This window comes from Crocuta crocuta, unplaced genomic scaffold, assembly GCF_008692635.1.
Source record: "Crocuta crocuta isolate KB4526 unplaced genomic scaffold, BGI_CrCroc_1.0 scaffold87, whole genome shotgun sequence".
Lineage (NCBI taxonomy): Eukaryota > Metazoa > Chordata > Mammalia > Carnivora > Hyaenidae > Crocuta > Crocuta crocuta.
The window spans coordinates 1,318,954-1,338,507 of NW_027532166.1; the positions used below are offsets into that span (position 1 = coordinate 1,318,954).

Below are 19,554 nucleotides of genomic sequence, written 5' to 3' on the forward strand. Positions count from 1 at the left end.
CTGAGCCACCCTAGCGCCCCATGTTTAAACATATCTTAAAATTTTTATTTATTTATTTATAATTGTTTATTTATTTTTTGAGAGGAAGAGAGACAGAGAGCAAACAGGGGAGGCGCAAAGAGAGAGGGAGACACAGAATCCAAAGCAGGCTCCAGGCTCTGAGCTAGCTGTCAGCACAGAGCCCAATGCGGGCCTGAACCCACGAACTGGGAGATCGTGACCTGATCTGAAGTCAGACGCTTAACCAACTGAGCCACCCAGGTGCCCCTATTTTGTTTTATTTTTGAGAGAGAGAGAGAGAGCAGAGGAGGAGCAGAGAGAGATGGGGACAGAAGATCTGAAGTGGCCTCCCCACTGACAGCAGTGAGTCCCATGTGGGGCTTGAACTCAAGAACTGAGATCGTGACCTGGGCCAAAGTCAGATGCTCAACTGACTGAGCCACCTAGGTGCCCTGACTAAACACATTTTGAATTAGCTATCAACATTTCAAAATTACATACACATACACATATAGACAAACACACACACACACAGACATACACACAGACACACACACACTGCAGATCTTTTACTTTTCTTGACAAAGTGGGAAGACCATGCCATGTTGGGCCTGCAGTGGTACATGGAGCTGAGAAGCAGTTTCCATTTTACATGGAAAGTGTCTTTTGGTTTGTTCACGCACTGATGAGTCAACTCATCATCCAACTCATTTAATTCATTTGTTACCTGTCTGTCTCCCAAAGAATCTTAGTTTGTAACTTCTGTAAGGATTAAAAGTCATATATATGTAAAGTGCCTAGCACAGTGCCTGGAACCATGGTGCACAATCAATGTTAGCTAGTATGTTTATTTTCCCACAAGCAATGTGAGAAAATCATGTGCTTTGGAATCAGAAAGACCTGGATTTGAATCCTGGCTCTGCAATGAACTAGTTCTATAACTCCAGGCAAGTTGCTTAATTTCCCTGAGCCTCAGTTTCCTGCTGTGTCAGCTGTGAAAAATAATACCTTTCCCTGCAGGACTAATGTTAGTATCACAGATTAAATTTTTTTAAATGTTTATTTTTGAGAGAGAGAGTGCAAGTTGTAAAGGGGGGGAGGGGCAGGAAGAGGGAAACAGGATCTAAGGTGGGCTTTATTTGACAGCGGAGAGCCAATAAGGAGCTTGAACTCACAAATCTTGAGATCATGTCCTGAGCCCAAGTCAGGTGCTTAACAAACTAAGCTACCCAGGCACGCCCACAGATTACATTTGTAAAGAAAGCATCTGGCCCTGTGCTTGGCATAGAATAGTGGCCCAATAAAGGGAGGTATTACATCAATAAATATCTTTAAATGAATAAAAAAATATAGGACTGTCAGGGACACATGGATGGCTCAGTCGGTCGGTTGAGCATCTGTCTCTTGGTTTCAGCTAGGTCTGGCTCTCAGAGTTCATAGGCTGGAGCCCTGCCTTGGGCTCAGCACTGATAGCATAGAGCCTGCTTAGGATTTTCTGTCTCCTTCTCTCTCTGCCCCTTCCCTGCTCTCTCCCTCTATCTCAAAAATAAATAAATAAACTTAAAAAAATATGTCAAGGGGCGTCTGGGTGGGTCAGTTGGTTAAGCGTCTGACTTCAGCTCAGTTCATGATCTCATGGTTCATGGGTTTGAGCCCTGCGTCGGGCTCTGTGCTACAAGCTCAGAGCCTGGAGCCTGTCTTTGGATTCTGTGTTTCCTTCTCTCTCTGACCCTCCCCTGCTCATGCTGTCTCTATCTCTCTCTCAAAAACAAATAAAACATTAAAAATAATAAAAAATTAAAAAATATGTCAAAAAGTCAAGTATTGTCAGGTATACTTTGTACAAAAGTATACTACTGCACAAAAAGGTATCAACGATGGCAAAGCACTCATTTGTAACAATTCCATTGAATAAGAGCAATGACAATGCCATAATCAAAAAGTGATTTATGTTTAACATGACTTTTTTTTTTGGTATTTTTGTGGTATCTGTGACCTTTCTGGAAAATTCTATCACTTCCAAAAAATAATTGTGTATTATTATAAACCCATGACATAAGAGCAGCTGAAAAGTTGTCCAGTTTCCTCTATCTAGTTCATTCTCTCATTCTTTTCCATTTAAATTCCCTACTTGAGAAAGATAACATCAAAAGGAATGTGTGCCATTAAGTACAATTTATTAAATAAATAATCATTAAAGAGTGATTTGCTTACTCACTGTTTAGTTGAGCATCTGTTTGGGCCAGTCAGTTGCTCTCATTTTGTTTTCCTCCTTGCCTTTTGCAGTACTGTTCCCCTCCAAGGGACACAGATCCTGCTTTAGCAAGGGGAAAGTGCCCTTGTAGGATCACCTGTCTCTTTGGCATTACCCACTTTATTGCACCCCTCCTACTGATGTATCAAGCCCTGCAGGTTCTAATCCTTGCTCACCTCTCTGGCTTCATAATGGCCTCTTCTTTGTATCCACATTTGCCTGCTTTGCCACTCCTACGTACGCTCTGCATCACCCTGCTTAATTGGGTGTTCAAAAGAGTGGAAGAGAGCCATAGAAAAATTTACTTCTAGTATACTATCATTTCCACATGAAAATGTTACCTCAAATTCACAGATTTTATAGATGTATGCTGGATACCAAGTTACATCAGCTAAGTTGTCCTTAAATGTTTTAAGACATCTTAGTGATTTAATATTTTGAGGCTATCACAGTTCATGTTTTATAATATTTATAACACACATATATTGACATGATATAGCATTAATTACTATAACCACAATAAAGCAGAGCATTGTGTCAGCATTTGCAGTGATTTTGAAGCAATTAAAGAGCATGCATTAAAAGTCCCTGAGACAACAGAAGAGATGATGGATCTGATATTTTATGTAGAAAAAGCCCGGACTACAGGGATTCAAGAGTTGATTTTACGAATCAAGGTAAGAATCTTTTAATTGCAATATTTTATTTACTTATTTGTTTGTTTGTTTCTTTATTTTAATGTTTATTTCTTGAGAGAGATAGACAGAGTGTGAGTGGGGAGGGGCAAGAGAGGGAGACAAAGAATCCGAAGCAGGCGGCAGGCTCTGAGCTGTCAGCATAGAGCCCAACATGGGGCTCGAACTCACAAACCACAAGATCATGACTTGAGCCAAAGTCGAATGCTCAACTGACTGAGCCACCCAGTTGCTCCTAATTGCAATGTTTTAAATTAGTTTTTTTTGTTTTTTCATTGTGGAGTGTGATAAGCATTTTGGAAATGTGGAAAACGTACAGTTAAGCAGATATTTATAAAGTGCTCCTCTATGTTGCCACGGCCGAAGTCAACATATAGGATATTGTCTGTATCCCTGAAGCCCTCTGCAGGTGATTTTTCATCATAACTGCTTCTCTCCTTCTCTCCCCTAGAAGTTTCCCCTTGGTTTCTACAGTAATCACACATTTTTATTCTTTAGTTCCACCAACTGTGTGTATGTCCTCAAACAACATGGGTTTAAAATTTTTTCTTTCTGTTATAATTTCTTTTTTAATTTTTTAATGTTTTTTTTTTAAATTTATTTCTGAGAGAGAGAGACACAGCATGAACAGGGGAGGGTCAGAGAGAGAGGGAGACACAGAGTTTGAAACAGGCTCTAGGCTCTGAGCTAGCTGTCAGCAAAGAGCCTGACGCAGGGCTCGAATCCACGAACCATGAGATCATGACCTGAGCTGAAGTCGGATACCCACTGACTGAGCCACCCAGATGCCCCCCGCTTTTTAAATTATTTTTATGTTTTATAAGTTCTACAATTAGTAGTATGATTATGCCTTTCCCAGCATAAGATTATATAGTCTTTCACCTGTATGGTACTCAATTCTTAGTTTAAAAATATGAAATATAACACATATACCCCAAATTGCATAAAACATAAATTGTGCAGTTTAAAATATTATGAAGTAAAATAAATAAAGAATAAAATGTTATAAAGTAAACACTCAGTAATTATCACCCAAGGAAGACATAGAACCTTGCCAGCACACTAGAAGCTCATCACGGTCTCTTTTTCCTGGATGTGAACACTATTCCTGACTTTTATAGTAATCATTTCCTTGCTCTTCTTTATAGTTTTACCATCTAAATATGCATTCTTAATCAATGTAACTAATTTTTGTCTCACCTAGATCTTTATATAAATAGAGTCACACTGTTTCTATTCTGTCAACATTATGTTAGTAATGCCATTGTTTTTTGGCTTTCTTTCCATTGCTGTCTTACTTATATTCCTTATTATATAACCATACCAAAATTTGTTATTTTAGTTCTATTGTTCTGGGTATTTGGTTGGCTTCTACTTTTGCTTTTTTTTTTTTTTTTTTTTTTTTTTTTTTTTTTTTTTTTAAAGAANTTTTTTTTTTTACTTTTGCTATTAATAGCAATGCTGCTGAGAACATTTCTGTACATGCATCCTGGTGTATGTATATATTTGTGCATTTCTCCTAGGCATTATAACATATATTTACTTTCACCTTTACTAGCTTAAGGCAAGATTCTTATTTATTTATTTATTTAAAGTTACATACAAGTTAGCTAGCATATAGTGCTCTAATGATTTCAGGAGTAGAATCCAGTGATTCATGCCCTATGTATATAACACCCAGTGCTCATCCCTACAAGTGTCTTTCTTTATGCCCCTTACCCATTTAGCCCATCCCTCCACCCACAGCCCCTCTAGCAACCCTCAGTTTGTTCTCTATATTTAAGAATCTCTTATGTTTTGTCTCTCTCCCTGTTTTTATATTAATTTTGTTTCCCTTCCTTTATGTTCCTCTGTCTGGTATCTTAAATTCCACGTATGAATGAAGTACTTGTCTTTCTCTAATTTCACTCAACATAATACCCTCTAGTTCCATCCAAAATTCTTTTCTGAAGTAGTTCCAATTTTATACTCCTCGCGGCAGTGTATAAGAGTCCTAGTATTTTACATCCTTACTCATTCTTGCTATTTTGACATATTTTAAATTGGTTAGTCTCTTTTCTTAACTGTAGAGAACGAATTGATGGTTGCCAGAGGGAAATGGGGGGGGGTAAAACGTGATGGGGATTAAGGAGTACACTTGTGATGAGCACAGGGTGATGTATGGAAGAGCTGAACCAATGTATTGTATACCTGAAACTACTAGGACACTGTGTGTTAACTGGAATTTAAATAGAAGCTTTAAAAATTTGCCAGTCTGTTGGGTGGAAATCATTGTATTTTTGATTTGTAGTTTACTTTAAACAAATGAATTTTAATACTTTCCATATGCTTATTGACCATTTGGAATTCCTCTTTTGTGAAATGCCTTTTGTGAATATACTTGGTTTTGCCTATTTTTCTTTTGGGTTTTGTGTCTTTTTCTTATTGATTTGTAATAAGTTTTTTAATCATGATAAAATATACATATATTTTATAGCAAAAATGTTTAAGCTCAGTGTAGTGGTTTTGAAGATGTTATTGATAAGTGTGTCCTTCCTTTTACTGTAATTTATTTTAACTTAAAAATTTTTTCAATATTTATTTTTGAGAGAGAGCATGTGCATGGTGGGGGAGGGGGAGAGAGAGAGGAGACAGAGGATCCAAAGGGGGCTCCCAGCTGTCAGCTCAAAGCCTGACATGGAGCTTAAACCCATGAACTGAACCATGAGGTCATGACCTCAGCCAAGGTCAGACGTTCAACTGACTTAGCCACCCAGATGCTCCTAATTTATTCTAACTTTTAAATGGTGTTTTTGTTAGAGAAGTTCTTGATTTTAATGCAAATGGAGCAAGTTTTCCTTTTTATAGCTAGTGCTTTCTGTTTCTTGTTTGAGAAATCTTTTCCTACCCAAGGTTATAAAGATTTTTTTCTTGTATCCTTTTTTAGAAGCTACTTTGTTTTGTCTTTCAGGTTCAGATATTCAGTCTTCCTAGAATCTTTTGTTTTGTTTTGTTTTGTTTTGTGAATGATGTGAAGTCCATTTTAATTATCTTTCCACATAGATGAGCAATTATATATTTATCAAAGAGACTATCCCTTCTCCACTGCCATGCAGTGCCACCTCTATCCTATATCAAGTGTCCATGGTGATGTGGAAAACAAAGGCAAAAGAAAAAACTTAAATTTCCTGGGGCACCTGGGTGGCTCAGTCGGTTAAGCATTTGACTTCAGTTCAGGTCATGACCTCACGGCTCGTGAGTTTGAGCCCCGCGTTGGGCTCTGTGCTGACAGCTAGCTCAGAGCCTGGAGCCTGCTTCAGATTCTGTATCTCCCTCTCTCTCTGACCCTTTCCTGCTCATGCTCTCTCTCTCTCTCTCACTCCCTCTCTTTCTCTCTCTCTCAGAATAAATAAAATATTAAAAAAAAGAAAAAAACTTAAATTTCCTTACTGCCTACAGCTCATTGACAAGTCCTTGAAACAGACAGCATGACCTTCCTCTGGGAGCTCAGCTGCCTTGATGATGACACTTGCTAAGGGCAGAGGTAATCTTATCTTAAAGTTATCCTTACCTCCAGGATCCTAGAAGTCTACTTTAACATATAAATATTCCTTTGGATACTTCCTTTTTCTCAACCCCCTGCCCCCCAAGGTATACGTTGGCAATCATACTCCAAGTATATGGCCCCCTGATATACATCTGAAGGGTCTCATGACTGAGGTTTTAGTACACAGTAATAAATGACCTTTCCTAACAGCAGTTAGCTCCTCAACATCCTGGAAACTTTATTTCCAAAATAAGCTTAGAGACTTAAGCTATTCCCAACCCCCTCCAAATTTGAAAGTATAATATAATCAGTTACTCTTCACAACCTCAGTGCAGCTCTTTTTGCCCACAGGTCCTGTCCCCATGCTTTAATAAAACCCTTTTTGCATCAAAGATGACTCAAGAATTCTTTCTTGGCCATTGGCTCTAAACCGTAACATTTTCCACATCACATATATATGCAGATCTATTTTTTTTTCTTCCAAGTTTTTATTTAAAGTCTAGTTAGAGGATGCCTGTGTGGCTCAGGTCGGGTTATGATTTCATGGTTTGTGAGTTTGAGTCCCACATCAGGCTCTCTGCTGTCAGCACAGAGCCTGCTTTGGATCCTCTGTCCTCCTTTCTCTCTGCTCCTCCCCTGCTCTCTCTCTCTCTCTCTCTCAAAAATAAAATAAACATTAAAAAAATAATAAAGTTCAGTAAACATACAGTATAATATTAGTTTCAAGGTGTGGGATTTAGTGATTTATCATTTATATACAATATCCAGTGCTCATCACAGCAAGTGCCCTCCTTACTATCTATCACCCATTTAACCCATCTCCCTATCCATCTCCCATCAAACCCTCAGTTTCTTCTCTATAGTTAAGAGTCTATTTTATAGTTTGTCTCTCTCTCTATTTTTTGCCCTATGTTCATCATGTGCAGATCTATTTTAAGACACTCTATTCTGCTCCATTGGCCTTTTGTCTATCATAGTATCAATACCACTCTGACTTAATTAATTACAATGGCTTAATTGTAATAGCAATCATATGCTTTTTTTTTTTTCATTTAGGCCCCTGGACTTTAATTTTTTAAATATTTTAATATGAGTATATCTGACACCCAATGTTACATTAATTTTAGATGTACAACATAGTGACTCAACATTTCCTTACATTATGCTATGTTTACCACAGGTATAGCTATTGTCTTTCACCATGTAACACTCTTGTAATATCATTGACTATATTCCTTATACTGTACCTTTTATTCTCATGACTTTTACTCATTCCATAACTGGAAGTCTGTGTCTCCCAGTCCCCTCCACCCATTTGGCCCATCCCCTCACCTCTTTCCTTCTAGCAGCCATCAGTTTGTTTGTGTTTATAAGTCTGATTCTAGAATAATAAGTCTTGGTATATAAAAGTCTTGGTACCTGGTAGAACATGCCTTCCTACTCTTCTTCACTAAGTGTCTTCCTTGTTCTTGGCCCTTTAGCCTTCTCACATAAATTGTAGAATTAGCTTATAACATTTCATAAAATAACCTTTCGGAATTTTGGTTGAGATTGCTTCAAATTGATAATAAATTTTGAGCATTAGCATCTTTCCGACATAAATTCTAGAATCAGTTTTCACATTCCACAAAATCTTTTAGGATTTTAATTAGGAATGTGTTAAACAGGGGTGCCTAGAGGGATCAGTCAATTAGGTGTCCAACTCTTGATTTTGGATCAGGTCATGATGTCAGGATTTGTGAGATTGAGCCCCACATTGGGCTCTGCGTTTTCTCCATCTGTCTCAAGTAAATAAATAAACATTTTTTAAACAAAAAAAGAATGCATTAAATAGACAGAATCGTCTCATTTACACATGGGGTCTTCCAATTCATGATATATCTTTTGTTTATTTGCCCCCTTTTTAACATCTCTCAGTATTTTACAATTTCCTCCGTACATATCTTTTTTAGATATATTTTCAGGTACTTAATACCTTTTAATGTTAAGTGATATCTTTAATTTTTAAAATCTTTTTATTATTGGAATAGAAAAATATAATTAATTTATAAAATAATTAATAGACTTTATTTTTTAGAATAATGTTAGATTTAAAGAAAACTTGATCAGATAGTATAGAAAGTTCCCATGTTACATAGCCCCCAGTGCTCTTCATACTCCATTTACTCATTATAAGCATCTTACACTAGTATGTTATGTGTATTAGAATGAATAAACCAGTATTGATACATTATTAACTAAGGTCCACAGGTTATTCAGTTTTTCTTACTTTTTCCTTAATGTCATTTTCTGTTTTAGGAACCTATCTAAGCCACTATATCTAGTTGTGTTTTCTTTTTTTAAATAATTTTTTAAACATTTATTTAATGTTTAAAATGTTATTTTTGAAAGACAGAGAGAGAGTATGTGAGTGGGGGAGAGGCAGAGAGAGATGGAGACACAGAATCTAAAGTGGGCTCCAGGCTCTGTGCTGACAGCTCAGAGGCTTGATGCAGGGCTTGAACCCACAGATCATGAGATCATGACCGGAGCTAAAGTTGGTTGCTTAACCAACTGAGCTACCCAGGCACACCTCTAGTTGTGTTTTCTTGGGCTCCTCTAGCCTCTGATAGTTTCTCAGATTTGTTTTGTTTTTTAATATCCTTGATAGTGTTGAGAAGTATGGGTCAGGTATATCATAGGATGGCCCTCTGTTGGAATTCATCTGATGTTTTTCTTTAAAAAAAATTTTTTTTTAATGTCTTATTTATTTCTGAGAAAGAGAGTGTGTGAGCAGGGAAGGGTCAGAGAGAGAGGAAGATACAGAATCTGAAACAGGCTCCAGGCTCTGAGCTAGCTGTCAGCACAGAGCCCAACATAGGGCTCGAACCCACAAACTGTGAGATCATGATCTGAGCTGAAGTTGGACACTTAACTGACTGAACCACCCAGGCGCCCCTGATGTTCTTCTCTTGATTAGACTGAGGTAGTGGGCTTTTGGAAGGAGAATCACAGAGGTTAAGTGTACACATATCACATCACATCACATCACATCATATCAAGGGTACATATTATCAACATGATAACTGTTAATGTTGACCTTGATCACTAGTCTGAAGTAGTGTTTATCGGGTCTCTCCTGTCTTTTCTCCCCTTTCTGTGATGTCCTCTCTGGAAGGAAGTCTCTATATGCAACCCACTCTTCAGAATTGGAGAGTTAGGCTCTTCTCCTTTACTGTTGAGTAGCTACATAATTTATTTGAAGTCTTTCTGCATGAAGGATTGGTCTTCTTCTCCACTTATTAGTTTATTCAATTATTTATTCATATCACTATGAACTAAGGGATATTTATTTTATACTGTGTGCTATAATATAAAGTATATTGTTATATATACCTTAATATCTATCACTAAATTTTTTAATTTTTGAGTCTTTTTTTTTTTTTAAAAAACTTTAGCTTTAAAAATGTTATATATGTTTTATTTCTATTCTTCATCTTAATAGTTGAAATTCTTTTGGAATGTCTACATAAACCATCATATAAATTGCAAATAATAAGAGTTTTGGTCCTATCCTCATAAACATTACATGTTTCCAAAACCTTGTTTATTTTCTTTGCTATGATGGACTGGCTAGGACTATAATACAGTAGTCACTTGATCCCAACCTCAAAGGGAGAGCTTTCAATATTTCAGTATTAAGTATGACATTTGGTGTGTGTGTGTGTTTTTAATAGGTACCTTTATCAGATTAGTATGCACTCTTATATTAGGTGTTATTTATTTGTTTGTTTATTTTGAGATTTCTTTTTTCCTTTTTTAAAAAAAAATTGAGGTATAGTTGACACACAGTGTTACATCAATTTCAAGTATACAACATAGTGATTCAACAGCTCTGTACCTTGTGCTGAGCTCATAAATGTAGCTACTATATTTGCACAATACAGCACTATTACAATGCCATTGACTATACTCCCTATTCTGTACCTTTTATCTCCATAACATATTCATTCCATAACTGGAGCCTGTACCTTCCAGATTTTTTAAAATATTATAAATGGATGTCAAATTTTATAAAATTCTTTCTTTTTTGCATCTATGCTTTTTCTCCTTTAATCTATTAGTATAGTTAATTCCATAGATCAATTTTTGAAAGTTATATTTCTACATGCAATATAATATGCATTCTATACATTATCTGTATATTATATACATATATACTACATCTGTCATACCAAAAACTTATAAATTAGATCTTTGGGTCTATATTTCAATTCTTAAAAATTACATCACTGTATATGAATCAATGAAAGCTGTAGGAGGTAAAGGTGCTCAATTTCTCTACTCAGGTCAATATACTAGTTTTAAAGGTTATTTTTCCCCTTTGCAAAGGGAAAAATATGTAAGAAGAACATATGCTTACTATGGCAAACAGGGTCTGACTATCACCCTTAAACTCTTCCTGAACAATTGCTGTATGTCAGTAAGAAAGGTGGTAATGCCATTGAAGATACAAAACAAAGCAAAAGATGCTAAAATCTATGTCCCTAAAGATTCAAAATTAAATACTTAAGAATAAAAAATATAAAATTCTTAAAAAAATTTTTTTTTGATAGAGGGGTGGAAGGAGGAACAGAGAGAGGAAGAACACAGAATCCACAGCAGACTCCAGGCTCTGAGCTGTCAACACAGAGACCAACGCAGTGCTTGAACTCACGAACTGTGAGATCATGACCTGAGCTGAAGCCAGATGCTTAACCAGCTGGGCCACCCAGGCACCCCCGAAATATAAAATTCTTTTAAGTCAAAAGTTTAAGGTGTCAAACAAAAGCTGCATTTTTGATCACATTTTTCAGTCATGCACAAGGGAGACCAAGAGTACCTTTATGATAAGTCAACTTCAAGATGAAACCGTTAGGCACACCTGGATGGCTCAGTTGGTGAGGTGTCTGACTTCACCTCAGGTCATGATCTCACAGCTCGCAAGGTGAGGTCTCTTGTTGGGCTCTGTGCTGACAGTTCAGAGCCTGGAGCCTGCTTCGGATTCTGTGCCTCCCTCTCTCTGTGCCCCTCCCCTGCTCATGCTATCTTTCTCTCAAAAATAAACATTAAAAATTTTTTTAAAAGATGAAACCTTTAAAATGTTTTATTTCCGGTATAGAAATCTACAGCTGTATGGTGTGAAGCCAAATAAATAATCCTACAGCTACTGAAATGCCCATGTGATTTGGGTGATATGAAATATCAGTTAATATTCTGAGTCAAATTAAAATTTGAAAGAGTATTAGAAGTTGTTGGTTCTTCTCTTTTCCACAATGCCTTTGTTTTCTTTCTTTTATTTTTTTAAAAATATTTTTATTTATTTCTAGGAGAGAGAGAGAGAGACAGCATGAGCAGGGGAGGGTCAGAGAGAGAGGGAGACACAGACTCTGAAATAGGCTCCAGGCTCTGAGCTGGCAGTCAGCACAGAGCCCGATGCGGGGCCCAAACCCACAAACCGTGAGATCATGACCCAAGCGAAAGTCGGACGCTTAACTGACTAAGCCACCCAGGCGCCCCAATGCCTTTGTTTTCTATATGGTGTATTATATCTGGAGTTTCTTTTGTAGGAATCCAAACGCCGAATGAGTTACTTTTTAGATGTTTTCCTATTTCCTCCAGAAGACTTAGCTTTAAATTCAACCGTCCTTATGTGGCCTTGGAAAATTAATCCTGTCTTTGATGAAAATGATGAGGTGAATATATTTTTCAAAATGTACTTTTGTATTCTGATGTTTTAAGCACATTTATTTAATCTACCTTTAAAAAGTAACGTGTGTCAATATGAGTTTGGGGCTAGCAACATTTATGGTCCTGCAGGCTTAGGACAGGTTGTTAGGTTTAATATAGGGTCTGGTAAGAAGTGGGACTGACATTAAAGAGGTCAGAACTATTCTAAGTTAAAAATAAAAAGAACTATTGTAAGTTAATAATAATAACAGTAAACACAGCCTTAAGTGCTTTGCACTTAGTAATTCATTTAATACTCACAAAAATCCCAGGGGCTCCCATTTCCCCCATTTCATAGATGAGAAAAATGAGTCTCAGAGAAGTTAAGTAACTTACCTAGTATCAGAATGATAAGAAGAAGCAGATGCAGAATTTTATATCAGACTGAGTATACTTTAGATTTTTGGAAAAGTTTTAGTGTAAAACAGTTTCTCCTATAGTGGGAAGTGAAATGGTACAGTAATAAAAAGCATGGGCTTCAGTCAGATAACCCAAGTTCTAAAGCAGATTTTGACTTTTATGACTTTGTGACATTGGATATGCCTCTTGATTTCTTTAAGTCTAAATTTCTTCATCTCTGAAGTGAGGATGATAATAACAATAACTGTGCTAATATAAGTAACATGTTGAATAGTTCTTGACACATGGACTCTGTTAAATAAAGTATCTCACTAATATGTAAGAATTGTTGCCGTCACTTCAGAGAGCTAGGAAAAAATGTTCTGTGTGGTTTATTATTCTTTGTATTTTTATACCGGTCGGTGTGTCATTCTTGTACTCATTTTTACTTCTGTGGTGGTTTTTTATTACTACACAAAGCTCTCAGACTTCTGATTTGATAAATTTCCTTTGTAACAAAATAATTAACCTGATTAAATTGTCTCTTAAAAAGCTTATCGAGAATGCAAAACATAAAAAAGAAAATGAGTTGATAGCCAAGAGAGAGAAACTGATTTTGGAAATAGAAAAGGAATCACGCCGCATGGAAGAGTTTATGGAATTCGCAGAACTGGATCGCATGCAACAGGTGTGATGAGCACAGAAGACAGTAGCTACGACAAGCCTGTAGGTTAACGTGGGACATGTTTGCATATACATAACAACACGGAAAAACACATGCTTGCTATGGCAAACAGGGCCTGACTCTTAGGCCTGAACTGGCACTATTTATGTATGTTTGTTGTGACTTAGTCTTCTACCTGTAAAATAGACAGAACCATGAATTTTGCTCTGTACTCTATACCATAGTTCTGTTGTGAAGTTGACAGTTAAAGCCTTAATATAAATGCAAGGACACAGCCTATGCAATGTCATATAATCTTATTTTAATAACGTTACTTGGCTATTTCTTAAGATAAACAATTATTTGCTTTCAGTACGTGACAGATGTAAGGCAACTACAAAAACGTATTCAGGAGTCCGAAGAAGCAGTTCAGTTTATTAATAAGGAAGAGGAACTTTTCAAATGGGAATTGACAAAATATCCTGAACTGGATAAATTAAAAGTGAACATTGAGCCCTATCAGAAGTTTTTTAATTTGGTTCTCAAGTGGCAGCGAACAGAAAAACGGTAATTTCTGTTAGCATAATAAAAATTAAGCAAATCTGGGGCACCTGGGTGGCTCAGTTGGTTGAATGTCTGAATTCAGCTCAGGTCATGGTCTCATGGTTCATGGGTTCGAGCCACGTGTCAGGTTCTGTGCTGACAGTTCAGAGCCTAGAGCCTGCTTCCGATTCTGTGTCTCCTTCTCTCTCTGCCCTTCCCTTGCTCATGCTCTCTCAAAAGTAAATAAACATTTTTTTTTAAAAAAGTTTAAGCAAATGTTATGAAAGGATTTGTAAAATGTTGCAGTGATTTGATAATGTTGTTGGTTATGTGTTTGAAAGTAAGACATATTCATCCATTTGAAAGAGAACCAAGTATCACACAGGCAAAGTGTCAGCCGTTGCTAAGGTAGCATCTACCCTTACCTTAAATATAATATCTAAAGTCTCACTTGGGTTTTCCAGAATGGATTCACTTTTTTTAATGCAATTAATGAATTTGACTAATATTTCTGGAGTCAAATCTGCATTTTACTTGGCTACTCAAAAGTGCATTTTACTGCACTTTACTGCATTTTACTCATCCATTTACAGTCCGATATGTGTTTTAGCACACGTGGCATGGCTGAGATGATGGAGTTAATCTTCTCTCTCTACCGTCAGCTCTCCCTTTGTGATTAAGAAAAACGGCTCTTCCCCCCACAGTTGTTTCTCTTTTGAGGAGTTGAGCCTAAAGAATCTTAAGTTCCTCTTTACATTCCAGACATTTCTGAGTTTAGTATTTTTCCTTTCAATCCAGGTGGATGGATGGAGGCTTTTTGGACCTTAATGGGGAAAGCATGGAAGCTGATGTAGATGAATTTTCCCGAGAAATTTTTAAGACCCTGAAATTTTTCCAATTGAAGCATAAGAAAGAATTGCAAGAAAAAAGGAAAGCAGCAAAAAAGCGGTCTGTGGGAGAGGACAAACTTGAAGAAGAACCAAAAGAGAATCCAACTATTACTATGTGCTCCACAGTAATGGAGCAGATTAAAGTTTTTAAGGTATGAACACATTTAATGACTTTGTAGAAAGTCCTGGCAGGAGCTGTTTACATCATCCAGTGCTAATGAAGAGAAAGAGAAAGATTTGGAAGCAAAACCAAAGCTGAATCTGGAAAATTTGATCTATTACTAAATCCATGCTTCATGCTTTCCTGATAAAGTCATTGAAACCAATCCTTTCATAGAACTATGCATGGCAAATAGAAGAGACTAGAATGACTAGCTACAATGACATAAAGAGGGTAAAAATTTACTTGAGTGGACCAGTCAGCCTATGTAAGGGCAACAACACAGTGTAGCAGTTAGTTGGGAGAGCTTTAAAGTCACACTGCCTAGATTTGTCTCACAATTTCATGCTTGGTAGTAGCATATCTTAGGCAACATATTTAGCTTCCCAAGCTTCAAGTTGTTGTTGTTTTTTAATGTTTATTTATTTATTTTGAAGGACAAGGGGAGGCAAGGGACAAGCAAAGAGAGAGGGAGAGAGAAAGAATCCCAAGCAGGCTCTACACACCCAACAAAGAACCCAAGGTGGGACCCGAACTCACAAATTGTGAGATCATGACCTAAGCCAAAATCAAGAGGTGGATGCTTAACTGACTGAGCCACCCAAGCACCCCTCAAGTCATTTTTAATGAGACGATACTCACAGATTTTGTGACAGTTAGTAAGGCCTCCAGCTTCCCTAAGCAGTAGTGGCCAGATTCCAGGGGTAGTGCTGTTTCCATTGTCAACGCAGTGGAAACTTGGATGGGATTTTAAGCATTGTTCGTGTCTGTGTCTAGCACTCTCAGAGATTCCATGAACTGCCTGAAATTAAAAAAAAATTTTTTTTAATGTTTTATTTATTTCTGAGAGAGAGAGAGAGAGAGAGAGACAGTGTGAGCAGGGGAGGGTCAGAGAGAGAGGGAGATACAGAATCTAAAACAGGCTCCAGGCTCCGAGCTAGCTGTCAGCACAGAACCCGACGTGGGGCTTGAACCCACGAACTATGAGATCATGACCTGAGCCAAAGTCAGATGCTTAACCGACTGAGCCACTCAGGTGCCCCCGCCTGAAATTTTTTTAAAGAAACTTTTAAAAATTGTTTTCAATATATAATATATTTTTGTGGCTTAAAAAACTGAAAGAGACATATCTGAAAAGCTTCTTTCCCATGTTTTTACCTGTATAACTCAGGTTATCAATGTTACTACTTTCATGTATATACTTCGAGTTTTGTTACATACACAATCATGTAAATACATATTCTTATTCTTTCATCTTTTTACATAAAATATAGTGTCCTATATGTATTATTTTCCATCTTTGTTTGACTACTTCATCTTGAAGACCTTTTCTCATTATATATAAACTTTTCTTTCTTTTTTTTCTTTTGTTACACCTATATAGTGTTATATACCGGTGTAAGATCTCATGAGTGTGCATGACTTGACTTGTAGGCTTGACTACAAGGCAGATTCCAGAAGAGCAAACACCTGGTTAAAATCTATACTCAGATTACCTTACACAGGGGCTATACCAACTTCAACTCTCACCAGCCTCAATAAGACATTATCATTGAACTTGAGTTTTTGCTGATCTAAGAGAATTTTCATTTCTCTTATTAGGTAAAATGTTAAGCATATATTTAAAAAAATTTTTTTTACTGTTTATTTTTTGAGAGAAACAGATAGAGTGTGAGCAGGGGAGGGGCAGACAGAGAGAGGGAGACACAGAATCCGAAGCAGTCTCCAGGCTCCAAGCTGTCAGCACAGAGCCTGACCCGGGGCTTGAACCCACAAGCTGTGAGATTATGACCTGAGCTGAAGTCGATGCTTAACAGACTGAGCCACCCAGGTGCCCCCTTTTTAAAAAAAACTTTTTTTTTAGTGTTTATTTATTTTTTGAGAGAGAGAGAGTGAGCAGGGAGGTACAGAGAGAGAGAGGGAGAAGCATATTTTTTATATATTTAAGAATGTTTTTTATTTTATCATTGTCTATGTGTATATTGAATTATTGATCTTTTCTTACTGATTTCTAGGACATAATATATAGATATTATTTATATTAATATTGATGATATTAATATTTCTAAGACACATTAATTTACTAGGGTATTATAAGTATATATATATAATCCATATATATTAAATATATTAGGCTTTTTTATGTATGCTGTATTTTGAAAATATTTGTTATTTTTTTTTACTTTATTTATCATGGCTCTTGCCTTGCAGAAGACTTTATGTTTTAATTTGAGTTTAGATTTATTATTCCTAAAATAAATGGAAAAGGAAGGTTTTTTTATTTTTATGTAGTCATCATTCTGTTCCTTTTTTATTTCTATTTCTTTATGAAGTAATTTCTGTGTTCAGCATGGAGCTCATGACCTTGAGATAAAAGTTGCATGCCCCACCGATTGAGCCAGCCAAGTGCCCCCCCATTCTTTTCCTTTGTCTACTGAATTTAATTTAATTTAATTAATTTTTTAATTTTATGCTTATTTATTTTTGAGAGAGAGAGATACAGAGCATAAGTTGGGAAGGGGCAGAGAGAGAGGGAGACACAGAATCTGAAGTAGACTCCAATTTCCAAGCTGTCAGCATAGGGCCCGATGGGGGGCTTGAACCCACAGACCATGAGATCATGACCTGAGCTGAAGTCAGATGCCCAACGAACTGAGCCACCCAGGTGCTTCCCAGCCTCTTAATGTTGGAAGTTTTTTTTTTTTTTTAATGTTTTATTTATTTCTAGGAGAGAGAGAGAGACAGCATGAGCAGGGAGGGTCAGAGAGAGGGGGAGTGACAGACTCTGAAACAGGCTCCAGGCTCCGAGCTGGCAGTCAGCACAGAGCCCGACGCGGGGCTTGAACCCACGAATCGTGAGATCATGACCTGAGCCGAAGTCAGATGCTTAACCGACTGAGCCACCCAGGCGCCCCTTAATGTTGGAAGTTTTTGGGGATCAGTCATTGGTCCTTTTCTCTATCTACCCTAACTCTCTTGATGATATCATCAATCTCATCAAAAATATAGATGATTTTATATATGATTATATGCTTGCAACTCCCAAATATTTACTCTAGCCCAGACTTCTCTAACCAGTCCCAAGGGTCATTTATACAACTACCTACTTTTAATCTTCCCTTGGATGTCTAAATACTTGGCAAACTCAAAAATTCTTTCTCCCATTGCCACCTCCCTGGTCCACGTTACATCATCTTTTACATGCATTTCTACAAGAAAAAGGTCCTAATGGGTCTCCCTGCTTCTACCTTTGCCCCTACCTCCATCCCATCATCTGTTAAAAATATAGCTACTAGTGTAAATTAAATAAGATCATGTTACTCCTCTCCTCAAAGTTCTGCAAAGCCTTCATGTGTTACTCAGATAAGAAGTTTACATGGCAGTACATAATCTGGCTCCTCTTTATCCCTCTCACTTCACTTGAACATTTCTTTATTTCTCGGACCTTGCCTCCACCTTCTCTTGCCCCTCACAGACCATGCTCTAGCCATGCTGACCCCCGTTCTCAGTTCTCAAGCCCCCCTGCCTGAGGGCCTGTGCTGCTGCTGTTCCTCCTGCCTGCGGTGCTCTTCCCTTATCTATGCTCTGTCCCACGTCCTCCATCCTCCGCTCCTAAGATCTTTGATCAAATTGTCACCATATCCAAGAAACCTGCCCTGGGCATCTTACTTGATTCTTATCCTGCTATAATTTTCCTATTTTCTGTAGCATTTATTACCCTTTAACATACCAGATAATTAAATTTTTATTGAGATATAAATAACATAAAACATTGTGTTAGGTTCAGGAGTACAACATAATGATTTGACATTTGTATGTATCACAAAATGATCACCACAGTAAGTCCAGTTAACATACATCGCCAGACATAATGACAAGATCTTTTTCTTGTGGTAAGAAGTTTTAAAATCTACTCCTAGCAACTTTCAAATATACAATATGGTACTAGAGTCACCATGCTGTATGCTGTATCCCTCAGAGCATATTTACTTTATAACTGGAAGTTTGTACAAAGGATATTTGTTTAATTTATTGATATATCCTAATCACTAACAATGATGCAGATACTAAACAGTGTAGATGCTAAGTATTTGTAAATGAATATAGAAAAGTCAATAAGGAATTTACTTTCATATATTTACTTTTCATTAATTCTTCCTAATCCCATCTTCCTTATATTCTTTTATCATGAGAGTTTTTAGGACCCTACTCCTACTGTTACATACAGTTAATACTTTTTCCCTTTTAAAATAGGGGTGCCTGGGTGGCTCAGTAGGTTAAGTATCCAACTCTTCATCTCGGCTCAGGTCATGATGTCACAGTTGGTGAGATCAAGCCCTCTGTGGAGCTCTATGTTGACAGTATGAAGCCTGCTTGGGACTCTCTCTCTCCTTCTCTCTGCCCCTCCCCTGCTCACGCTCTCTCTCTCTCTCTCTCTCTCTCTCTCTCAAAATAAATAAATAAACTTTAATAGAATAAACTCAACAGCAAAGGACTCTGACAGTTGATGATTATGTTTTTACTAATAAATGGCAAAATCGCAGAATAAGGACCATATAATGATTTGGTGGTGTTGTTCACTGCTGCATCTCCATCACTATAACTGAGTTTGACATGTACTAGGTCATTAAGACTTGTTGAGTATGGAGTTTGTTTCCTCTCCTGCCTCCTACCAAGGTACTCTCCATGCAGGCTTCCTATTCTGCACTCAACTTCTTCCATCCTCTCATTTCTG

General features: G+C 37.2%; 1 protein-coding gene across 1 annotated transcript in view; it reads left to right on the forward strand.

The window, feature by feature from the left end:
• The window catches only part of DNAH12 (dynein axonemal heavy chain 12), a 206,622-nt gene that overhangs the window by 21,309 nt on the left and 165,759 nt on the right, over positions 1–19,554 (forward strand). Inside the window, exons 12-16 of the mRNA XM_077776718.1 lie at positions 2,796–2,931; positions 12,064–12,189; positions 13,116–13,250; positions 13,600–13,793; positions 14,568–14,811. Of these exons, the coding sequence (XP_077632844.1) occupies positions 2,796–2,931; positions 12,064–12,189; positions 13,116–13,250; positions 13,600–13,793; positions 14,568–14,811 (835 nt within the window). The remainder of the gene's footprint in view (positions 1–2,795; positions 2,932–12,063; positions 12,190–13,115; positions 13,251–13,599; positions 13,794–14,567; positions 14,812–19,554) is intronic.